Source organism: Cyprinodon variegatus, unplaced genomic scaffold, assembly GCF_000732505.1.
Source record: "Cyprinodon variegatus isolate N-32 unplaced genomic scaffold, C_variegatus-1.0 Scaffold714, whole genome shotgun sequence".
NCBI classification, from domain to species: domain Eukaryota; kingdom Metazoa; phylum Chordata; class Actinopteri; order Cyprinodontiformes; family Cyprinodontidae; genus Cyprinodon; species Cyprinodon variegatus.
In genome coordinates this window covers 316,771-342,869 of record NW_015151167.1, presented here as the reverse complement: position 1 = coordinate 342,869, position 26,099 = coordinate 316,771, and the positions used below count along the sequence as shown (strand labels likewise).

The 26,099-nt window shown below is 37.1% G+C and overlaps 1 protein-coding gene across 1 annotated transcript in view; it reads right to left on the bottom strand.

Moving 5' to 3' along the window:
- The window catches only part of LOC107097675 (guanine nucleotide exchange factor VAV3-like), a 131,338-nt gene that overhangs the window by 89,804 nt on the left and 15,435 nt on the right, over nucleotides 1-26,099 (bottom strand). Inside the window, exon 2 of the mRNA XM_015394920.1 lies at nucleotides 11,843-11,959. Coding sequence (XP_015250406.1) covers nucleotides 11,843-11,959 — 117 coding nt within the window. The remainder of the gene's footprint in view (nucleotides 1-11,842; nucleotides 11,960-26,099) is intronic.

Below are 26,099 nucleotides of genomic sequence, written 5' to 3'. Positions count from 1 at the left end.
AAAGAAAGAAAGAAAGAAAGAAAGAAAGAAAGAAAGAAAGAAAGAAAGAAAGAAAGAAAGAAAGAAAGAAAGAAAGAAAGAAAGAATTATCAAATAAAGAGCTATATTTGAAACCATCAGGAGCTAAGACTCCTTAACAGACTCATCAGAAATAACGTGACAAATCAAGCTGCCATACAATACCAAAGAGACAGGATAGATATAAAACAGAAATATTCAGAGGTTATGCACATGAGCAGTGCATATTTTCCCATTGAATCATCCAGTCAGCCTGAAACAGAGATTCTGTGAACATAGATTGCCATCATTTTCCTTAATCAAACCTGAGGTTCCCCAACAACAAACCTTTTAAAGCATCCGTATCAGAACATGCCTGACAGCCTAATGGGAATATCTCAAAGTGAATAAAACTTGCTGTGCAGAAACATACAGTACCAATTTGGAACAACCTGGTAAATAAAGAGCTCTCAACCTGTCAGCATTGAACTGTAAAGAAATGAATCATTTAGAGGATATATGCTATGCACAACAAGTCGTAGCCTAAAATGTCAATGGTGATATATTCTCTAAATATAACCAACTGAAACCTGTTATCCAGTCCTAACTATAGATCAAATTCATGAATATAGAACTTCTTCTAGCAAAACAACATGAAAAATTTAGAAGTAGACCTTACTCCGATAAATAGATTTATCTACAGATAATCTTAACTGTTTGAGTAAAATTTTAATAATAGCTCTTAGAGCTCCAACCAAAACACCAACCTTAGCTGCTACAACACAAAATCCTACAAAGAACACATTACACAGAAGAAAGGATGTTGCTAAAAATGGGTTTCTCACTTAATAACACAAGTCCAGACTGTATGGGGAGATATACCCGATGAATTTCTCGGTGCCAGAGATTATCTGCATCTCTGACACTGTTCACCTGTCTTTGGCTTCTGGCTAAAAATATGTCAAAACCTGTGAACATGCCTAGAGTATACACTTTGCCTTCTTGGTGACATTTAAAAAGTGGGTTTGGAAACAAGCACATGCTGAATCCTTGAACCAATTCTACACATTGAAAAAAGAACATTATATAAGTAACTAAGATAAGTAAAATAGTGTTAAAAATCATGCATATCTTAGACATAACTACCTATATGTTAAACTTACTTTAGGAAATAATGTATGAATTTTTAAACATTGCCTGAATCCACACAGCTTTCGTCTAATTCAACCAAAATGACAGTATCCAGAGGCACACGCATTTTATGAGGTGAGCGAGTTACTCAAGCTGTTTGTAAAATCAGGTCATTAGGTGCAACAGTTATAGAGAAAAAAAGAAAGATGATCAAAAACTACATTTACATTACATCTATAGAGCTTTTTAAGCGAGGGTGTACCCATTGGGTGCTTTGCGCATGCATTGAACCAGGGGTCATCGACCTTTTTAAGACTGAGGGCTACTTCATAGTAGGGGTGGAACGGTTTACAAAATCTACGGTTTGGTTCACGGTTTCGTGGTCACGGTTTTCGGTTCGGTTTATGTTGATTGTTAGGAAAATCTATTATGGTCATGTTGCTGTTAGCATAAACAAAACGTGTTGCACAATGCTTGCACACTGTTGCACTTTTATCCACAACTTTCTTTCCGCCGTCATCGTAGATCACTCTAAATGCAAAGTGGTCCCATACAGCAGACCTATAAAGTGCTGTGACCTATAAAGTCTTCCAACTCCTGTTCTTTCCCACTCGCCACACAATTCTCCACAACAACTGATTTTTTTCTGCTACACCCGGCTATGCTGCTTCGCTTCTTCTTCTTGTTTACTATTGGTGGTTGGCTTTGGTCGCAGTGCCGCCACCTTCTGCTCTGGAGTGTAATCGCTTCGCCTATGAGAAAAAGGAGCAGCGCATGAACTGAACGCAACACATGCGAATCGAGACAGTCGAACCGAACGGTTCGGACGGTTTTCATAAACCATTCCATCCCTACTTCATACTGTAGGTACCGAGTACTGTAATAGGAGGGGCTACCAATACTGACCTATGAACCATGGAGAAGTCAGCGTTAATCTAAACTTAATAGATAATAAACATATATCTATTGTTTCATTTCTAATTTGCTATTAGATATTGCAATTTTAACTCCTGATAAATGCTCTATAAATGATAAAATAATAAGAGCCGTAGCATAAAATAAAATTTCAATCTTAGCCGAATAGTGAGTTGTTCTGTTTTCAGAAGATGCTGAGGGCCCCATCTGTTCCTTGAGGTCCCCTCGGTACACATGGGCACCACTTTGGTGAGTCTGTTGTTTTTTGTTTTTTTTTATTGCCGAGATTAATTACATGTACAGTAGCAGAAACCCGGTTAGATTTAGACTTTAACTCGTCCCACATTTGGTCATTTCATGAATCCAATCTATTCATTTGTAAAGTACACACTTTTAGGATATAGTTCTGCAACGTATGCCTAATTGGCAGGAGGGAAACTATTACCATAATCTGATGCTCTCTCTGCATCAAAAGCCTTAAAGAGTAGCGTCTTGCTTTTAAAGGCCATTCTAATTAGACCAGTTGTAGGTGGGTTGCAGCTCTATAAGTCTGGCATTGTAATTGTAGGGCTAAAAGACAGACACCTACAAAGTTAAACAGTGAAACCTCCCACACCAAGCTGCAAAATTTCATGTGGTTATCTAGTCAAACGCTGTAATGACACTATAACTGGAGATCTATGTCTATTTTTTCAATAAAAAATGAAAATCAGCTAAACTACATCACGTAATTCAAAATTAAGCTTTTAAAAGTTTTTTTTTCCAAGTTAGAATAGAACACCAATCCTGTAGTTCAGCTATACAGTGTGAAGATAAACTCAGAATATCCATTAGCAAATAGCAGACACATGATATCTGCCCAAACAGATCTGCTGCAGAGAGTACGGCTGAAGGACAATGGAAAGAGATAGAGGGGGGGAGAAATAATAGGGGGGGATGGTCAGGAGATGAATCAGCCTTTAGTGGGTTATCACAGTCGACAGAGAAAGAAGGCACCTATCAATAACCCATCTCACTTCTGCTTTCCTTGAAACACCATTTATTCCTCGTCGCTTTAAAGGGAAAACAAAAACGAATCTTAACCTACTTTGAAATTTGGAAATCTAGTCCTATTCTGTGCTGGAATGACTTCTGCAAACATGTAGGGTGAAATTCCTACTTTAAGTAAGCATAGCCAGAAGAAGAGGCCTATCTTCCTAACTCAATAAACTCCTACTTACCATCTACATTTTCTGATTCTGACAAAAAATAAATGAGCAGACTGCTCCTGGCAAAACAGCATGCCATAATAAATATATAAATCAGTAGATTTTTTTTTATATACTATGTACACTGGAGAAAATACATCTTTTCAAAAAGTATTGTCTGTAGTGTTTTTTGTTTTTTTTTAACAATGTCCTGTCTGGAAATGTGGAAATAAGAATAATTGACTTGATGCCAAAAAGAGAGCCCAACAGATTTTGCTTTCACAAGTGGAGCAGTACGGCTATCGCCATAGTGTTCCGCTTGATTTATGCATATAAATAGCTTTATTATAATTCATGCAGTGTTACAGATTTTATGGACACTGCAATGTAAATGGAACAGGAAAGGAAAAACAGAAAAAATGAGAAAAGATGAAAGAAAGAGGAGATAAAAGGGATATAAGGATAAAACATCTTCAGTCTGCTTCATCACCTGCAAAGATGTAAAAAGAACAGCACAACCAACAGATAAAGTATAAGAGTAATGGTATATCAAGAGGTGCATTGAGCTACTGTTTTGCTGTCTATTTTTTTCCCTCCTATTTCCACATGTTGATTTGGTGTAACTGAACTGATGAATAGATTTTAAAGGGAATTTTAAGAAAATCAAATTAGTTGAATCACAGTTGCCTATCTATCTCATTATAAACAAAAACAACAGGAAGCAGCATCCTTTTGTCAAGACGAAAGAAAGTGAAAGCCCTCTCTAAGTATCACCCAACTTCACCTTTACACCTGACAATGATGAATTATTTTTCTTAAGAACAAAAATCATATGATTACAGGGATGGACACTCTATGTCAGCACTGTGGTTATATTTTAAAACAAGTCGGACAGCTGCAGTAAAAAGGGAATTGAGACTCTTAGTCACTCACTGTCAGAAAATGTGACCGTAGTGTTCCACTGGATGACCAAACGATGCATTCATTTTACCTTTCTCACACAAGGTCTGTTTAAGCTTTTGCTGACAGATGGATTTGAGCACATGAGTGGGTTTTCTGCTATTGAGTAAAGATTCTCTTTAGTGGTTACTTCTTTAGAAATGGAGAAATAATAAAAAAAAGGTTTAAAATAGAGTCTTTCAGCTTTTCATGATAATATACTGTCATTTTTTTTACTACCTCAATATTCTTTGGTCTGCTCAAAACAACACATTCTCACTTCCAGCTCATCAAATACTGACGCTTTTGCTCCAAACCCCTGCAAATCACATGCTGACTTGACTTGAAGAGTTGAGACACCAGGGTAAATGCTGAATTTGACAAAATAAATTCTTTTCAAATTTTGACCTTATTTTTGGTAGCTTTGGGAGTGTATGGTAACATGTATACTAGTGTTTAGGGGTTGGGGTACAGAATGGGCTATCTCTATAGTTATGCTTCTATAGGCTTGGACTGCTGGAGGACATAGGGACCCTTTTTCATATTCTGCTTTATACTTTCTATTCTCCCATTCTGCAGAATGTATTAGTCCAATCTCTAGTGTTCTGCTCTCTCCTTTTTTTCTCATAGTAGCTTTATCTGGTCTGTTCCTGTTTAGCTGTGACACCTTCCTGGAGAGAAATATCAGCTGACCTTCTGCCATCAACACCTTTGTTTATAGATGTTGAAGAACGGCCTGTTTTTCCAGTGTAGTCCTGTTTCTCTGACTGTGACTAACTGGATGTGCTCTCTTCATCCTCTGACATAGGAGCTGGCTCGGAGCTTGTCTGCCTGGGTGTGTGTTTCCTGGACGGGGCCGCCTGTGGAGCTGATTGACAGTTGCTTCTCGTATCTCTGCATCTGTATGGCTGCTTCTGTCTCCTTGAACCCCAGTTGATCTCGGCAGATGGCCCCTCACACTAGGCCTGGTTCGGCTCGAGGTTTCTTCCTGTTAAAAGGGAGTTTTCCTCTCCACTGTGGCTACAAGCATGCTTAGTGTGATGGATTGCCTTTCAGTCAATCAGTCTAAACAATCAGCTGGTTTTCCTTAGATAGAAAACTTAGAATCAATTTGACTATATGATCTGGTTTAATTGCTCCTGTAAAGGGCTTGGAGATTATTTCTTTTTTGTTAATTGGCGCTATATAAATAAACTGAATTGAATTCAAAGAAAATTTCATATACTTTCTGCCACAACCTTTCAGGCACCCTGCCTTTTAATAAATGAGTAAAACAATATTATTGATTATTGATACATTTATCACCACTAGCTGGGATTAACAGATATTATTGAGACAGAAAAACATCAAAGACCTTTGAATGGAGGAAAGCACTTATTACAGCTGCAAAATCACTGCAGATTGAAGAGCACTTTATTTAACAGGGTTCATCCAGTTTTACATGCTACCACATTTGGAAAGACATCAGGAACTACATGTTTCAAGCCCGCATCATGCTGTGAGTTTGCTGAGCAAAATATTGCTGCGGATCATGCTATTGTAGCACGTTTAATCAAATAACGCATATGTATCCTGTTGCATTCAATCGAGGCAAGTTTGTATTCACAACAGAATGGAAGAGTCGGATAAGAAGCTTGCAAAGACCACCTTAAAAATTGGTCTAGATCCACTTGTTTGAACCATATTTTATTTTTTTACAGTATTACATGTGCATAAAAACATTCAAATAGAAATATTAATACCAATTATATCATTTCCCAAACACTTTATTTTAGACTCAGTTTCTTCTGACTGGCTGTCAAAAAATAGTTCACACCGCAGAAACGATGTCCTCCCAAACATCCTCTTTCTGCCAGGTGTGGGTCTAAATTTGCATGGCCTCTAAAGTCAATTCTCTCTTCTTTTTAAAGTCCCCAAAACCCCTTTATCTGCCTAGGAGTCAGATGTACAAGCCCAGATGTCCCTACTGCGGTTTACAGGCAGACCTGCTCCATTTGTCTTTATGTTCTCCTAATACAGGGCTGTGCACTCAAGAGCACTCCTCGGCTGTCCTGCAGAAGCATTAGTAACATCATAACTTTTTACCCCATAGCTCAATTCCTGATCCTAATCATAGTTAATAACATGGCTTTCTTTGTAGTTCCTTTCAACCAACTAAAGTGGAGCAGTCAAAACTCCAAGCTGAAACTGTCACCGCTGAAGCCAACATTCATTTCTATCAAATTTTCTCAAATAAACTCGAGACTTTGCAACAAACACTAAAACAAATAGGCACTGCTTATGTTTTATTCAAGAGTGGTCCAACAGCTATTTTTAAAACAAGCAGCAGTGGAAAAAGCGCTGAATGGCAATAGGAGTGACGGTGAATGGCAGCTTTGCCCATTCCCTCCTCTCCTCTCTCCATTAGCCTTTGCGGAACCAGCAGAGCGAGAATTACCAACAGGCGTGCGCCATGATTTCAGAATGCTGCATTCACTCTGTGCAATGTGTCGACTTTAAATCATCAAAGTGCTCCACAACAGCCAAGTGAAATTACTGTTCTGCACAGAACTACAATTTTATCATTCAAAGCGAAATGGCTTGCAGACAACTGATACTTTTTATCACTCAGTTAACTCTGAATTGGCATTCAGCTTAAAAAATGACAGTCTAAACTAAACATTTCTTGGTATGTTATTAGGTGTTCATAAAGAAAAGATTAACACATACAGCGGTTTTGACTCTTTGTAAACACTGATACGGATGAGACTCCACTGGTATTTGTATACGGTGTTCTATATGTGTGCTTACAGCACCACTTTCGTTTTGTCACATAACAAAATCTGAGCTCAATATATTTTAATTGGACAATTGGAGGAGGCCCAGGGGGGAAACCCAGGACACGCTGGAGGGACTATGTTTCTCGGCTGGCCTGGGAGCGCCTTGGGATTCCCCTGGAATGAGCTGGCCCAAGTGGCTGGGGAGAGGGACGTGTGGCCTCCCTACTGAAGCTGCTACCCCCGCGACCCGACTCCGGAGAAGCGGAGGAAGATGGATTCTATGTGATATACAGGACATGAGTCTTAGGAAAGTTTTTTCTCATCTTGCCACTGATTTTCTAATGTAATCAGGACGCAACCCTAACTGGGCCATTCGAAAACAGGAATACAGTATGCTCTGGTCTAAACCATCAAACTGTAGCTCTGGCAGCGGTTGGATGTCTTACAACATTTTGCATGTGTTTTTAAGGGTTCCGCACTTTGTTTAGGCTTCTTCTTAAGCTTTCAGGGTCTTTAAGTCAGATTTTCAGAGAAGGATTCGAATCCAGGTCAGCCGGGTTTGAATCCGACCAGTGGTCCTTTGCCGCATGTCTCTCCCCCTTTTTCATAACCCCTTTCATGTCAGCCTACTCTTGAAAAAAACGGCTCACTAGTGCCGTAAAAACTAAAAAAAAAAAAGAGTAATTTTGTCTTAATAGTTGTTTTCTGGCAGTGTGTGGTGTTTGTGTCGCTCTCTGTTGCCCCCTTGCGCCATTTCCCCTAGCTTAGTTGCTTTTATTCACACCTGCTCCTTGTCAGCTGATTAGCAGTCTATGTTCACTCTACCATTTATACTCCTCTTGTGTCGTTTCTCAGTGCTGTTTACTTTGCTCCTCATGTGTGTTTTCCCCTGATGTCTCCTGGTTTTTGTTTTCCTGTAATTGTCCTTGGATTTTTGCTTCTGTTGCTTTCTACATTTCATTAAACCTCCCTTATCTCTGCATTTGGGTCTTCAACCAACCTCCAGCCAACCTTGACAGTATTCATTTGTTTAGTTCCTAACATTCTTTCACCTTGTTGACAGTGTGCTTAGGGGGGACTGCAGTGTAAGCCTTAGTGGTGTTTTTTTAGATCCGATACCAATCCGATACCTGGATCTGATATTGGCTTCGATATTGAATAATTAGCTGGATTGGATATTGAAGGTTTGATATCTGATAATGGCAATTAACTTTTTTTTCTCTGTTATTGGCACGTTTTTCTCTTTTACCTGTTTATTTGTTGTTAAATAATATAAAGTACATTTATATCTTGGCTAATTTGTTACCTTTTTTAACAAGGTTTTTGTCAAGGTTAAAACCTTCACTCACATAGTAAGATTTATGGTTGATTCTTTAAACCGTTGAATCGGATCGGTATCACATAATGGACTATATGATCAGCCCAGGTATCGGTATTGGATTGGATCTGAAAAAAAATCATTGGTGCATCTCTGCCAACAGAGTCCATTCTGGTCTCTTATTAAACTTTCTTTTTAGGAGTTTTCAATCAAATTTGTGGAAAGCCTCACTAATCGATTCTCCAGTCTGAGCTTTGGATCTCTGGAGCCGCTTTAGCAACACTGTGCCCCGGCCTTTCCATTTTCAAGATGATGGATTGAACACTGTGCCAAAAGATGTTGAAAGGTGTATTATTATTTTTATGAGTTAAAACTTTTCAAAGCCATCTATCATTTGTTTCTACTTAAAAATAATGTCTTGTTTGTTCTCAGCCTTTGGTGTTAAAATTTAATGAAATACATTTCTTTGTACTTTGTAGCAGATAAAGGAAAAAATGGGAAAAAGTTAAAGAGCCATGCAGTAGACTATATCGCTATAAAGTGTGTACTGAATAGAATTTCTTAAATATTTAAACAAAGGAAGAACTTTTAAAAGATAAAAAAATAAACGTAATTATTAAACTACATTTCCTTAAAGGGTAAAATCTCAACCCATTGTTTCCTAGCTTTACTATCATGCTTCTATAGTTCTGTTTAAATTAAGCATTAAAAACCAGAGACAAGCTTTTATCTGCTCTAACATAAAACATGGTTGGAAACTGCAATGGAAAAACATGAAAATCCAAACAATACAATGAGTAACAGTTGTTGAGCAATAAAAATCCCTGATCTGTTAGTGAGTTTTGCTGAGAATCTGTATTTACATCCTCACTCAGCACACTGAGTGAAAATATTTCCTGGCATAAGCAAAGAAACCTGCTAAAGGTCCAGAAGGGTTTCAATTACAAATGACTTAATGAAAATTCAGTCAGCTGCTCATGCATTTAAGTGGAAGTAGAATCAGTGGGAGTAAACACGTACTGTTGTCTATTTCTTAACCCTTAATTTCACTTCTTATTCCTTTCAGGAAAGTATTTTTTTAATGATATCTCCTCAATACATAATTAAAACTAACCCTTCTTTAATCAGGTCAACCAAAAGTTTATTTGCAGATTTTAGCTAATTAACCATCTTCCATTTTTGCTTAAATTCTAAGAGTTGCCCAGACTGAGGACACATGGTTTCACTCATCTTGTTCCAACTGAAAATCTGCAAAGTGGAGAAGCTGACTCTGTTTCACAATGTTGGCCAATGGGTGCTGTTACAAGAAAACAGTTTCACAGGCTTGCTTTACACAAGCTGTTCTCTTTCATAAACTTTTCACTGGAACAGTGTTGCCACCTGACTTGCACATTTGTCTTAAAAAGGGAAGTTCAGAAGCACAAACCTAATTTACACACATGCAAGTCAAACAGCCGCTTCGGTATGAATATAAATTGTTATCCAAAGTAACCTTTCCGGGTCACACTGGCCTAAAATTATCCATTTATCTAATATGGTGTTTGGAACAGCAAGGATCGTCTTTTTCAGTTGGCCTAATTAGGAGGAAGTAAATAGGATTTTATGGAACATAAATTTGTTGTCAACAGAGCTTGTATATTCACTGCAAAAACTATCTAGAAATAAGTCCATATTTCTTAAATTAAGTGTATTTACCTTTAATTTGAGTAGGTAAATAAGACGATCTGCCATTGGAAGGAGTATTTTTAATATTAAAATGCAATAATTAGATAATTAGATAGTTTTAAATCTAAATTGTCCTGTTCCATGAAAGTGTCTCACTCTCCTCCTTAATTCAAGAAAAAAATGCACAAATTTTAAGAAAAAATTACTTATCTAGATTTAGATTTTTTTCCAGTGTTGGCATATTTTGAGCTCAAGTTATTTTCTATTCTGTCTGTGTTGTGATATTTAAGTTACTTCAGTTTTCTAGCGGTGTACTACATGTGCAGCATTCATGTTGGCTAGAGTGGCGGCATAATTTTTTGAACCTGACAAAAATAGTCCAAGGCAACCTGGCTTATCTGGAGGACAAAATTGTGAATACAAAAGAGTAAAACGCATTAAAAGGCAATGTTAGAGCATTGGTCTTACCGCTAAATCATGTCTTTATCCTATTAAATTAAAAGCCACGAAAGCATTGTTGAGATTTAATTTAAAGGAGGTTTTAGCCTTGTGAGCTGTTAGATGACAGAACATTTAATTGAAATAAATTATATTCCAATGTTCAAGGGAAAAATAAAAAATATATGTTACACTTTGTGTTTCACAAATACAGTCAAAGTTTTAAGGAACAAAAATTGTTTTAAATAAATGTTTACCACTGTTCAATAATTCAGTACTTATTCAAAGGTGATTCTAATAGTACAGAATTACTGAAAATCGTTCCCTTTAAAATTAGAAGGATGTTTTCATAAATATCAAACCATTTTTTTAAGAATCCTCCCTTCCCAAGTTCAGCTTTGGCCACTAAGTATTTTAAACTATGAACAAGACTAATGCAGACCAGGTTACTTCATCCAAATAAGTAAACTCTGGTGCTTTCTCAACCTTAGCATCATTAGTGGCTAACAATTAGCCAGTTGCAATATTCTTGCTGAAGTATTTCTAACGAGACTTCATCAGTAACCTTCACAATTCACAATGATCCCCCAATAAATGGACAAAAACTATAGTTACTTCCTGCATTACGTTAAATTTAGAGTCTTTAACATAGACGCAGCCAGCTTAATAAAATATATTCTAATGCCATCCATACCAAAAGAGCTTGTTACAGTTACAATTCTTATCTTTGCTTTAAAAGAATAATTAAAAAACATAAAATTTTATGTGAATATATGAGATAAAGTTCTTTGGTTTTTCCACGTAATCCTATTTAACATGTACATATATACTGTCGATATTTAAAGCCATGGAGCCTAAAGCATTTTATCTCAGCAAAAGGCTGTAATTCCTAATTAAACCTCCTGGGAACGTCTTGTGGCCAGCGCCATCACTGTCAGAGAGCCACAGTCTTTCACAGCTCTGCAAACTAAGGATAAAAGCTCTTTACAAGTAACCAGAGTCCCCACTTTAAACCCTTGTAAAGCCAACATGCTGAGACATTTTCGCTTTAATGAGACGAGGCGATTGGAACTGCTGGGTCATGCTGTTGCTTTTTCAGTGTTGGGATAAAAGTTTAGCTGTGGAAAGAGTGCTGTAAGACCACCTTATATGATAATTACTACAAACATGGAATGTCTCTGTTCATAAATATGATAATATAGTAATATAGGAAGCCTGAAATAAGTCAGCCTTTACAAAATGTGCATAGAGGTTTATTTTTTTTCCACCTCAGAAATTTGGTTGTCATTTTAAATCTGAAATTATAGGAAAAACAAAGTGTTTTAACTAATAAATAATTTAAACGAGAGTAGGGGCCTGCATAAAGGCTCATTTGTCTGATTCACTACATCTTTGGAGACAGCTGGTACGCACAGCGGGGAAGGATGAGGCCTTGATTTACCCAAACCATGCCAAAATGTCACTGTATGACTGGCGGCAAGGGCCTGCCTTACCTTGCCAAAGTTCCTGACATCAAAAAGGTCGAACGCGTCGAACAGTTCGCTCTTTTTCATTCCGAATGAGTCGCAGCACGCCCCCAGGAAGGTCCGGATGTTCTTCAGGCACAGGAACTGCGTTTGGAAAAAAAAGAAACATTAATCTGACAGAGCCTCACAACCAAAATAGGGACTAGCATGGCATAAATAAATGATCTAGCCCATTATTATTCTATCATATCTTACTATCTTCTCTAAAGTGAATGTGCTCATGTGGTGCAGATGTTTTGCTTGTTTGCCTGTAAGCTTCACTCTGAATGTCTAATTAGACAATGTAGCTGAAGACACTGGAGATCCTTGCCTCTAAAGGCTTTTAAACCAGTGTTCATGGGCACACTGAGAGCATTTTATTTCATTAAAATGTGGTTAATTACACCTTTGTGGACAAACATTTGTCATCCATAATTCAAGCAGCATCCTGTGATCTAAAGTTACTATTTTTCATCATTGAAAATACTTTATCAGGTTTGATGCAGAGGTGCAAAGTTTACTAAAAGTAAACTCTCTTTTTTTCAGTTATCTTGGCTACTGTGTGGCTAGCAAATCTGACATTAAAAAAATCCTGCAAATGCGGCAAAACAAAGAAGCAAATTCAGTTTTGATATGATTTCCTGTTATCAAATAAAAAATTTAAGTTATTTAAGTCTATCCCACAGTAATTCCGTTATTTCCTCCATTTTTATATACAAATAAATCTGAAGAAAAATATAGCAAATGCATATACTGCACAAGTAAGGGGTGACATCACCGACCCTACCGGTATTAAAATTCAAAGAAAAACCTGAAGGATAATTTTCACTTATTTGACACCCAGGGTTGCTGTTGCTATAATGCCGCCAGCGTGTTGCCAAGAATAGTTTAAGCGATTCTTCCAAACAAGTATTTCTCTGACTCTTTTTGAACATTCGCCTACTGGTTAACCCAGCTCATGATTGAGGTGTAATGGTCAGGACAGATGGATATGGAAACAAAAACAGACAAATTAACAAAATAAAAATATTAGGAAATATTTAGTGGAGAAAAAAAATTGTACTCATACCGGAGGAGTTTTCAACAATATATGAACTGATAAGAATATTAATATCAAATTGGTGCATCTCTAAAATTTAGCTTTTAGACTAAAAGGTGTCTAAAAGGGATTTGACCCAAAACATTCAAATTTGAGTGAAGACACAAACTGCATCTCAGTTGTACTGAAAGTCAAACTTTCCAACCTCAAGAGGAAGATTTTAGCTGGAAAGTCCCTAAAAGTCGGAATTATGAGTAGGAAAGCCAGGGCAACCAGACCTCTGGATTCAACAGTGAGAAAGACTTTCCATTTCAGTCTGTGACCCCTAAAATAACAATGCAACATACTGGCAACTCCCCAAAACTACATATTGACTTAATTACTTCACTCTACTACTTATTAATACATATAAAGTTATGTAATTATCTATTTTTATTGTATTTAAATATTTAAGGCATAATTCTATCTATCGAATGGGAAATTAATTATTTATTTGTGCATTGTAACACTTTAAGTTGAATAAATTCTTAATCTACTTATTTCATGGGACATTCAACATCAAATTACATCAATCATGAAAACCTTCGCCATTCCAACTTGGTGTCCGCACATTGGAAACCCCTTGTTAGTTATCAAGTTACTTCTTTGAAATGTTTATAAAGCCTCTGTCCAACTGAAATTAGTGGATTAATGTGTTTTTTTTAAACCTGCTAACAAACGGCATTTGGCTCCCTTCCGATTGGCAAAAAATGGCACCCCGAAGTTAGCATACTTGCCAAGCATTTTAGGATGAAATAACTGAAGCAGATTTGGTAGCGTTGTGCTCCTTGGAGTGCGTGACGATACTGGCTGGTCAAATGATTACATCATCAAATTTTTCACCCCTGACAGAAGAAAGACCCTTTTTTTATTTGGGAGGGTCCCTTTCTGACATCTTTAACCTCATCAAATTGAAACTAGGACAGAAGATATACCACATGTTGTTCTTAGTTAGTTTAAGGCACATAGAGTTATTGTTAAATGATGCAATGCATGGCGAAGAGAGACATATCGCCATAACCATACCTTTAGCTCTAATTTCCACATAGATCATTAAATCTGCACCAAAATGGCTATGATGCCTACCCAACACAGGAATCCAGCCCAATATTTAGCAGGGATGGCTTTATTTTAAATACTAAAAAAATAAATAAATAAAAACAGCCCCAAAGCCATGATTTCACTGAGGATTATGAAACTTGGCATACATGTGTATGCCCCCAGGACCTGCAAAGTCTCTTGGAGCCGTGATCCAAACCCCATAGGAAGTCGGCCATTTTGGAATGAATTCCTACAGCTTTTTAGCCTCATAAACCAGACTAAATTTGAGCTTAAATGTGTAATTTAGTCTGGCCCCGATAAATGAGACTTCGGAAGAATTTTGATGAAAACAACCCGTTGACTTTCAAACCATGTCTGTGCCTATTGGCCAAAGCTCTGACCAATGAGCGCAACTGACTGTCACGTAGTAAGGGTGACAGAAAGCTGGTGGGGGAGTGTAAACAAACAGCCTGTCGGTAAAACGGCGAATACGTCCTTCTCAAAAATGAATGAGCGTAGAGCCTCTTCCTGCTCATGTTTCGACGAAAACCCCAAGTCTAATCCTTCTAAAACTGATTCCAAAGCTGGGTCAAAAATCGCCATCAGAGCCAGTGGTCCTTCACACACGACTATACCGAGAGAGGGCCACTACAGACGGGCTGTGGTTAGCCCTGGCTGCTGTTAGCCTCGGAGCTCCGGTGGTTGCCGCGGTCCTCTTGACTTCGGAAATTTATTTTTTAATTACGCATTAAATCAGTAAATGGACCATATATTGACGCTTTAAAGTATAATATTCTTGCCTCAAATGATCTTAAAATGTACTTTTATTAAACAACAGAAAGGAGAACTTTTAACTTGAAAGCTGCTGCTGCCGCAGTACATGCAACTGTTCAATAGTTGTTGCCATCTTCCTTGTTGTGCTTTCTCCAGCGTTGTGCAGCTTTATCGTCACGCTCTCAAAACCCCGCCCGCTTTGCATCCAAAATTTAACTCTGCATTGTGATTCGCCGGCCAGTTCTAGGGCCTGGGGCATTGATCGAGGCTAGACCAAACTTGCAGGCAAAAATGATTTTGGCCGCTGGGGCTAGTTTACTAGGCTAACAGCTTTTGAGTTACAGACTTCAAATTAACTACGCATAGAATTTAGGCATTAGGGATGAAACCTTATGACAAAAATTATTCTCTATCAAAGCAGCTGGGCATGGCCAACCGCCAAAATCTGGCTTTCTGTCATGAAATTACATTAAGCCCAAAACCATGCTTTGACTGCGAATCAGGAAATTTGGTACCCATGTATAATCCAACAAGGTTTTAAAAAAGTCAGTTGGAGTTATGGCCCAATCCCCACATGAAGTCAGCCATTGTGAATTAAGGCAGCAAAGAATGAGTTCCATGTCCTTTTCTGACTTTCAAACAAGTGGGAAACCTTGGAGATTATGTTACTCTGACTTCCCAGTTTACTTCTGAGATAAAGGAAGAAAGCATAAAGTCAACGTCTTCATAAAATACAAAGCACTTTCTTGTCCGTCTGATTTTCAGTTTACAAGAGATTTTTTGCAGCTGAAGCAATATAAATGAAGTCAAATTTTTGAGAGAAGGAAACTCAAGTTATTTCATAATCGAATGACGTTAGACACAGCTTTATAAGAAACTGCAAATTAGACTCAGCCATAGAAATCCAATCTGAGCAGTTGTCTTAAAGCTAAAACACATTATTCTTTAAATACATGGAAATGTCCATGTTTAATAATTAACATATAAATTACATCTACTGTAGCTCTAACTAAAAGGTAACTCATTTTAGCAAGGCTGTTGAGCACTTCTGCAAACTATAAACAGGGCTGAGTGTTGGTCATGTTAAACCACATCATGTGCCAAAGTGTCAGCACTAAACCTAAGCAGAAACAGGCCCAAATGTAGGCTTTCTGAGCTGATTTACATTCCTCAGAAACATTTCAGAGCTACAGGCTGCATTAACAGGAATTCAGTTAGCCAACACGCTGCATTTGTGACTTCCTGTAAAATAAAAAGACAGAAGTGTAGCTCTGCCTGAACCCATGTTGTAGGGGAGTTTACAGTTTTTTGGCCACTTTGCTGTCTGCTGGATCGCCTTTGAGGATGACTTCATCTTTGGGTGTAACCAATGCTGCTTTTGCTCATGGCTGACATCTTCATGTGTTCATGCCTTTTAAACTGTGCTATAGAAACAGAGGAGAGTGTGGTGAAACAAAGAGAGCAGAGGAGGCTGTTCCTGTGAAATCCTGGAGCTTATCAGCTGTGCTGTAATGGCTGTGCCCTTCTGCAGGGAACCGCTCATTTTTCAGACTCGCCAACAGAAAAAAAAACAAATAAAACAATACATTTCTAGGTTAGGACTTCTTTTTCTGTGAACCTAAACCTAAACAGAGGAACTACTTTCAGAGTCCAGCGGCTTTTAGATTGTCATTGTTGTAAGTATTGGAGGAAATGTCCCCCACCTCCCACGCACCGCCACTTTTTCAGTTCCCCTACCATCATTACAATCCTAAAACAGAGAGCTTAGCTTTATTGTCTTTTTTTTTTAGCTCATTTCTCTCAGTAGGAACTCTCCAATTAGCTTCCATATGATGACAGCTCTTCAAGATTGTGTTCTTCTGTTTCTCTCTTTAACAAAAAAAGCCTTCCAGGAAATAGATTTCATTGGCAATTTCCCGTTTCTAAGGCAAAGCCTCATGCTGAGGTGTCCATATTTAGAGAACTCATAAGGTTCTAATGCTTGAAAGAGAAAGAGTCAGCAAGAGTTGATTAAGGAAGCAGCCATTTTACTAACTATGGCACACCTTTGCCTTTTTAGAGCAGGAGGCTGTTGGATTAATAAGAAATTCATCATATGTAAATGCTCCTTAAAACAATTGAATTACACTTTCACACAAGACAGATAACCCACCCTCTCCAAACCACACAGATCCAGATAGGAGTGAATCGGCAAACAAAAGTCAAGCGGATATTATTGAATGTTTACACTTGTAAACATCACTTGCTTGTATCAGACAAGCACATCTTGTCTGCCCCGAGCCTTTGGAGAGTCCCAAGGGACCGTAGTATATTATCTTAGGGAAGCAGCTTCTCAGAGCACATATGAAAGACAGCGTGTCATCTGCGCCGAGCCAAAGACTGAAGAGGAGGAATTGTATAAAAAAAAAAAAGGATGTTGCAGTATGAGGCAACCCTCCAACTGTTCAACATGCAGCCTCTCCTCGACACGAGGGACTCTCTGGGGCTCACCATCTGAATGGCTGAGTGAGTAATACAACAGTCAAATCTGTACCAAGTAGAAACTGATTCTTATGGACTGAAGGAAACACGGCTTCAAAATATATGCATATATAAATACACATATATTTATATCTGCATATAATTGTTTTAATAATTGAAAATTAACACTTCTACATTTTAGAATCTCTAACCAAAAGCTGGCACTTTGATTTTTACAGTTCATTAAAAATGAAATAAAAGTGAAGGACATTTGCTCTGATGCATGAATGCTTTAATCCCATAATTCTTTTATTTTCTTTGTCATGCAGAACTGCAGCCTCCACCAAAGAATCTGCAGCACTCTTTCAGATGCAAGGAAATGCACATATATTTACAGCAAACTGGAATTACAATTGACATATGGTTGAGTGAATAGATTAAATAGTGAAAGCCAAATATCCACAAATCACATCTTTGCTGAAAAACTAAGGAAAACTAAAGAACAGGGATGTGGATAAAAAATCGGTTTGGACATTTTCAGCCACGCAATCTAAAATTCTAAACATATATTCCCCCAAAATAATGGGGGAATATGGGTTAGTTTACACTGTGGACTAACTGAAACCCCAAACAACATGGCTACCTTCTGGCTATCTTCTGATGAACATATGCAGCACTTTCTTCTTTATCTAAATTTGATATTAACTGGATATAATGTCCTTATATACTACCAAAAAAGTTTTTAAAAAATCCACTGGACTTTGTTTCCAACTTTGAAGATGTTTCGTTTCCCATCCAGGAAGCTTTTTCAATTCAAAATGTCAGGAATAGCATTGAGTTCTAGGCTCTTATACAGTAGCTCAACAAAACCTTGTTTTTGTTTTGAAAACATGCAAATTGGAAGGGACGAACGGGTCCACTCCTTTGGAAAGGGGGTCATTTGGCTTCTTTTGTTAGCCTGGAATGCCCCAAACCAGTCTAAGTAGTATGGAAGCAAATCGTTAGCATATTTAAAATGAAAAAGCATTTTCAGAAATGCTTTTTCATTTTAAGAATGTGGCTGCATTGTTTGACTCATAAATGAAATTATTAATCAATCATCCTAGAAAAAGACATTTGAGATTTATTTTAAATAGGATGATTGATTACTAATTTCAATGTTTACATTTCAAATTGAATATTGGTATGAATTTTCTAGGGTACATTTTGAAAAACAAATCTCAAATGTCTTTTTCTTTTTAATTTTAATTAAGTAAAAGGATGAGCAGTGTTGAAGAAGAAAATGAAAATGCAAACAGGATGATTGATTACTAATTTCATTTATCAGTCAAACAATGCAGCCACATTCTTAAAATGAAAAAGACTTTCTGGAAATGCTTTTTCATTTTAAATATGGTAACGATTTGCTTCCATAGTCTAAGTGTCTGAAAGGTTGGTCGTTAAAGTCTGTCCCTATATACCATAATATTGCAATATTGTGATATCATATAGTGACCCCTAATAACAACTAAAAACAGCTAAATTGGCAGCATCTTGTTGCAAAAATAAAGAAAAAATCCTAATCCTAATAGCTTATTTATAGTATTTTAACTGTAGTAAATATTTCTTTTTTATGTTAAACACTAAACATTATGTATTATAACCTGAGTTTCTAACAAGATGAATAAAGACACCTATAATCTCAGTGAACTTAAAATCATGAAGGCAAAATAATGGGGGATCCATATCCAGGATATCTCAGAGTAAACTGCTGTTCAACATATATATGACCTTTATTAGGGCTGGGTAATTTCGCCAAAGTCCCGAATCGATACGATTTTGATTCATACAGTTCTAAATCGATTATTTTCGATTCGATCTGTTTTTACAATAATGAAAGTGGTTCAACTGTGTTTCAAAATACCCATGTATTTTATTTTTTCCTGTCTTATTAAACACAAAGTGCAAACTTGTAAATCGGACAGTTTAAACTTGAGATGTGAACAAAACTGTCTCAAAAGTGCAAACTTGTTAGTGAAAAGTGAAAAAGTGATGCCTCACTCTAGAAAGCAGACGTAACACAGCAGACATGCATGAGCTGCATTATCTTCACTGCACAAACTATATTTGCAGCATTGTCTGTAACAACTACAGGGTGTTTTCTGGTCAGCCCCCACATGTTAATGTCTTTAGTCAAACTATTGGCTATATTTGCAGCTGTCCGGCTTGAAGTAATCTTGAGTGCATCTTTCCTGCTCATTTGAATGTGAACGTCACGCGCGTCACTATAAAACTAATCGATCTTATCCCTAGACATCGTTTTTGGAAAAATGTAAAGGAATCGATTCAAAATCGATTAAATCGATTTTTTTTTTACCCAGGCCTAACCTTTATTCTACGTATTTCTTATAAGTTACAAAACGCTTCCAACTAAACCATCCTGGCAATATTTGATAAACATTCTGTGAACCTCAAAAATGTTAACCTATGTTAACCGAACATCTGAAAAAGCCGATAATTGAGACTGTATCTCATGCAAATCCAGCCGGTAGTGTGAACTAAGCTATTTTAGTCTTTCCATGAAACCAGCCAATATCATATTTGTGCATAAAGAGGAACTAAAGATTAAGATTTCATTCAGACAGTAGCTTCAATGTCACAGTCTGTAGAGCATGCAGTGAGATATACCGGGTGAAAAGGAAGAGGCCGTTTACATGCAAACAGCATTTGGAGAATCTAAAATTTCACCTGCAGCAGATTTCATTTTTAAATCCAACCCTGGGTGATATAAAAAAAAAAAAGAAGAACTGTGCGTAGGGTTACCTCCCTGCTGCTTTTGGTTATGAGGTCGTGCTCTGTTTCCATAATATCCATAATAAGCATCCAGTTTCTGTATTCTTTGACACAAGTCAAAGCTCCATAGCAACAAGCTGGAAGCTTTTATTGCCCCAGTGTGTGTTGCAGACCATAATGAATTCCTGTTCTCTCTTTCATAGATGTGCTCTACGAAAGACAGCAAGACACTATGGCCGTCTCACTGCTTACAGCTCATTGAACGTTAATTAATGGGTAGAAATGGATGCAAAGGGAGGTCAAAGCCTGAGACTCAAATCACATTTGGTGAGGCTTTTACAGATACCACATTTTCTCGCTAGCTGTAATAAAAGTTTAATGTTTACATTCTAGAACAAACACTAAGCTCTGCACCTCCTTCATAACCACTGGGTTACATGTGGCAGTCCGAGTCACCTGCTCTCGCCCAGGTCACGTAGGAGCCATTGTCAGGCGTGTAACCGGGAAACGGGAGGATGTAGGGTAAGTGAGGTTGTGCTGACGCCGCTGAATAAAGCTGCCCTCTCCCCTCTAAATGAAGACACTCGTCATCTCACTTATCTTAATAGAGTAATGTCAACATGGAGCAGCAGTCAGCAGGTTTAAAATCCAAAAATATGCTGTGGTAACTGATTTTGTTCCTCCCTCTTCACAAACGCACACAGAGCTGATGCACGGCAGCAGCACATGACTGGAAAACATTCAACAGCTGGTTGTTTTAGTCACTTTTTCCATTAATTCATGACCGCGTGCATGCACGGTTCCTGACAACATCTCTGCATTGTTGTAGCTTATCACAGTTCCTCTAAATCACAGCTTTTTAAGAAGTGTCATGTTCTGCTCATAAGCTGCTAAAAAGGTCAATAGTTAAACAGTTAAAATTATTATTTAATAGAAGTGTGTGGGTGTGATAGGATATAAAACAGTGCATATAAAAATTGTAAGTCAAAAACCCTTTTAAACCTTCACATCATCTTGCATTGACATCCCAAACTGCACAAATGATCTAGAAATAAGTAAGAATTTCTTAAATTAAGTGTATTTACTCTTAATTTGAATAGGTATTTAAGATGATTTCCCAATGGAATAAGTATTTTTACTCTTAAATTAAGATCATTAGATAATATGCACTTGAAATAAGACGATGCAATTGTTTTTTTCTTATATTAAATGCAAATTGTCTTTTTTCATTGGCAAAATGTCTTGCTTAACTCTTTATTTCAAGAACAAATGCAGTTATTTTAAGGAAAAAAATTGCTTTTTCAGATTTAAATTATTTGCAGTGCAAGGATATGCTCATTGGAGGACTATCTAAATATAGTTCTCCTTTCAAGGACAAACAACACACTGGGAGAAAAATAATCTATCTGGAGGCTACACAGTAACTGCTTTTTTTATTTTTCACAAGTAAGTATTTTCATACAGAAACTACTTTGTGTTACAAAGTTTAAATGTATTTTCTCCACAGGTACTAAGTAGACATCAGGGGTCTTTACAGAGTATGTTTTCTAACTGTAATCATTTAGAAAATAGATGATGATTGTTGCTAAAAGCTGTTCAAAAACTCAGAGGGAGAAAATACAGAAGGAATCTGCATCTAAATATTATGAATGTTGTTTGAAATCTATAATCTTTACTACTTAATACATGCAACTTTTTTTTGATGCGGAAATACTTGAATATAATTAACAGGTACATTTTTGGGTGCTTCAAAAAAATATAATTATTCCGCTGACAGCTATTGGGGCAAATATCAGCAAACCATATGTATTAGTCAAACAGCCCAAACAGTGTGTTCCCCTAATGTCAGTTATTTCACATTCTGATCAGACTTAGGAATTTTTAGCAAGCACTTGTTCCTGGTACAACTGGTCCCTGACGATGACCCTACCTGTACCAGAGGCATAACCCATACCATCAGCTGATTGTCACTGAATAAAATAATTAGAGTATGGAGAATATTTTCTTCTGTCCTTATTTCTTAAAGGCACATTAAAGAACTTATTGTAAGATGTCAATAAGGATGTAGTTGTTTCTGTTACGTCGCTTACCTAAAGTCATCACCACACATGCTCAAAGCAGTCAGAGGTGGGTACTAACTACTCTCTGTTTCAGCTACTTGAGTAACATTTCACAAAAATATGTTTTTATGAGTAGTTTTACTGCTTCATACTTTTTAACTTTACTTAAAGGTATAGAGGACGATCTTTTATTTCCGGGTGGATCATCAAAATAAGTGGTCCTCCTAATTGTCAATCATTCTGGTGATATGTTTACATAATGCCATCCTACATGCTTTTCCCGTTAGCTATCTTTTTTCTGTGCATGCACACTTTCAGGCGTGTATGTGTGGTGGAGCTACGGTTTCAGACAGTCATTGAAGCTTACTTTTCTCTCACCATGTGATAAAGTGTCTACGAAGTGTATGAGAAGAAAACAAAGGCCTCAGAAGAGGCAGATATATCCCAGAATGCTTGGTGTGGAGAGCTCTCCTTGCAAAGCATGATGGGATTTGCTGTCATATCGGCTCGCTGTCACCATAGGCTATCAAAGATGGCGCAGGCTTGGTTGAGGAGGAGTAACGTGACCAATGGAGCAAAAAGTAGTGATCATCTGTCCAAACGGTCAAATAAGTGAGTTCGCTATAAAGTCCACTATATAGTCCATGCTCTATATTTTGGTTGAGGGATTTAGGGGTTTAGGGCGGACCTTTGGACACATTAAGCTTGTATGAGCTATGAAAACAGCAACTTTTATAAAGTGTGCACAAGGAGAAATGGGCTTCATCATGTGGAGAGGGTGGATCTTTTAAAAAATTGGCGAAAATCCTCCACAATACCTTTAAATAGTTAAATAATATCTTTATAAAGTATCCCTACTCTTACTTCAGTTAAATGTTTAGCTACTCCCTCCAGTGTGAGAAACTTCACTGCAAGATTTTTTCTTTTTTATTAAGTGTTCCAGAAAAAGACACACAGTTAATGTTTACCGATATGTCAAAATTAATGTATTTGTTTATACACAGCCTGGTTGAACCTACCACAATATTTGGAAGTCATGCTAATATACAGCAAGGGGGATTGTAACTGCAGGCACCGGTTTCAAAAGTTTAATGTTAAAAGAAAACCACTTTGGAAAAGTGTTATTTTTTATGACAATATTTGCTTGTCTTAACTGTTAATATAGTCTTCGAAATATCAGATTCCGCAAAAAACTTTACATTTTGCCCTGTTTTTTTTTTTTTTTACTATTATTTTAGACTTCAGATAGTATTATTAGTTACTCTGACTTGCCTTTTTTTACCAAATAGTTTTTACCCTTAATTGTGTATAATTTTTGAGAAGTCTACCCAGCTCTCAAAGCAGCCCAACAAACTATAATTGCATAGTTTTTATTTATATTTTTTGTTATGTGAGTCTTTAGACTGTCCACTATACACTTTACAAGTAGAGATATACAAAGATAAAACAAAAAAATGACCACAATTATTCGCAAATATAAAAAACAAGTGTGACACGGATTGTACCGTAATTTCCAACAGATCAGGTACAGACGAGCAATAAAACAGGAAGGATGTAAGTGCTTTAATTTTCTCAGCAAAGTCATAAATAATTAAAAATTAGTATCCTATTAATGATTAGGGATAGAGATAAGTCTGGTACTGGTTCCTAAGTTGCATTTAATAGAAATGCGGATGGATTTTGTAGTTGCACATGCGCCAATCCTGCTTCTGGTACAGATCATAACTAAAAGGAGAAAGAACTGATTTTGCCTGGAGCTCCTAATAATGATGAAGAAGTGAATAACATATCAGATCTGACAGCTAATCTAAATTGATAATTAAGATATTATCAGTTTGTTTGTTGTAATTATGCATCTGTGGCTGGCAATAATGCTTAATCATCTTATCAGCTAATAGGAGATTTCCTCAGTCAGTTATAGTAAAAAAAGTAATTTATTACATCTTCCTTCAATTTGTTTTGTTTGTATGCATTAGATTAGACGTCACTTGCAAAAGTAAGGGCTATTAAAAGTGATGCAGTTAGCAATAGGCCAGAGGTCAGCCGATTTTCCCTCTTCAGCCCCGATTGATTGTTTTTTACATTCCGTGAATGCATCATAACTGAGAACTCCCATCGTTTTTTGAGCTAACAATGCATCAACCAAACATGCTGCACTTTTTTTAACTGTTTAAATGCAGATTATACATGTAGACATAAGCTTTTGACAAGCTTGTGATTCCTTTTTCTGGCAGATTCATAAATCTATCAGAAAACTCCACATCTTATGTATTTTACGTGTAATTAGTCCACAATTAAAGAAAGTCACAACAAATCTAAATTGGACAGAAACAAAAAAATGAAATTTATATCAAAATGATAAAAAACCTAAAAGGTGTGTCCCGATTATTAAGGAAACCGTTTTTACCTAAATAAATTGTTAAACTATACAACATTGTTTAATAGCATAAAATTTTCCGGTTCCCAGATTAAATGATTGTCTAATATTCAAGTGAGCAATCAGCGCAACAAGTGAAGATGACAGCTTGCGTCCTTTTGGCATTTTATGCTTGCTCCCTTTCTCCGTTGACACTTTTGTCAACGGAGGGCAAAGACACGGGGGCAAAGACATGTTCCTTTTGCTTCTTGTTCTCTCATCTTCTGACACAAATCCGAAAAAAAAAAAGAATAAAAAAATCCTGTACCTTCCCCCATAACACCAAGAAGCGTCCCATGAGCCATTTTTCCATTATATCTTGAGTTTAACCCCAGTGGCCTCCAATATATACACAAAGCTTACTCCCTCCCCCTCTCCATTTACTGGGATTGTATTAGTAGTAATGCATGAGCTGCAAGTCCTCCTGGCAATAGCAACACAGGTCAAGCAGCCTGGCTGAACTGTGGGTAAGTACGTGTTTCAAAAGGAGGATTAGAAGAAATTAGTGTGGAGGGAAAGTGGGTAATTGAAACCAACTCTAAAATCACTACTATAAAGCATGTAGGCTGGAAGAGAGACGGCCAGTTTTGTGAGCAAACCCCATCCTCCACTCTCCCCTTCTCCTTCTGTTCCATTCGATGATCCACCTCTTGAAAAATTGTGTTAAAGGAGTGTGAATGATGTTTCCTGTGTTAAATGACAGAAAGGGGTCAAGTGTTGTCTAACCTTTGTCAGTGTGTTCTGTGTGTGTGGGTACACACCCATGTTTGCAGGGAGACACCAAAATTTCTAGGGGGGGTGGAGTGCTTTATTTAAAGCTATATTAAATGAGATTGGGACTTTTCTTTGTCGTCATCCTTTATTTTCTACAAAAAATAAGAAATATACAATAACAAAAAAAATGTAGTATGCACTACTCTACGGACATTACTAATGAGTAGGCAGTTAAGCTAGTTTCCAAAGCAATATGAGAATATTTATATAATAATTCATTACCTTTTGACAATTTAAATATAGTCTGACTGGCAATTTTTTCAGAACACAAAACAAGGGAATTATGTTTCGAAATAATACGTAGTTTTCGATTCGTTTCTGTAAATTCAACAATGAATAAAAATCATTCTTATGTTTGGAAAACTAACTGTACTTAAAAACTACCTACTATTTATTAGTGCTGCACCGATACCTATACCAGTATTGGATGGGGCCCCGATACTGCCCTAAAATGGTGGTATCGGTATTGGCGAGTACCAACAAATAGGGTACTGATACCATTTTGAGAGCCATAAGTTTATTCAACTATTGTCACCCACTCCTGGTAGGCAATGAAAAGTTCTACTGGATTCACTTTGTATTAGATTTTTTCCTGCTTCACAAAGGTAGGCAGCAGCTTGACAAAGCCATGATGGCAATAATTTTACATTATTATGGTATTGGTATCGGCCGATACTGCACGGCCAGGTATCGGGTATCGGTATCGGGGCCAAAAAAGAGCATCGGCACAACACTACTATTTAGTACTATTACTGAAAGAGTAAACCATTCGGGACAATATGTGTACTTGTGAGGATCTAGAGCATTGTTATCCACACCCTTTGCCTTGTGTCTTAAAATGATCGATCAAAACTGTTTTAATACTAGGGG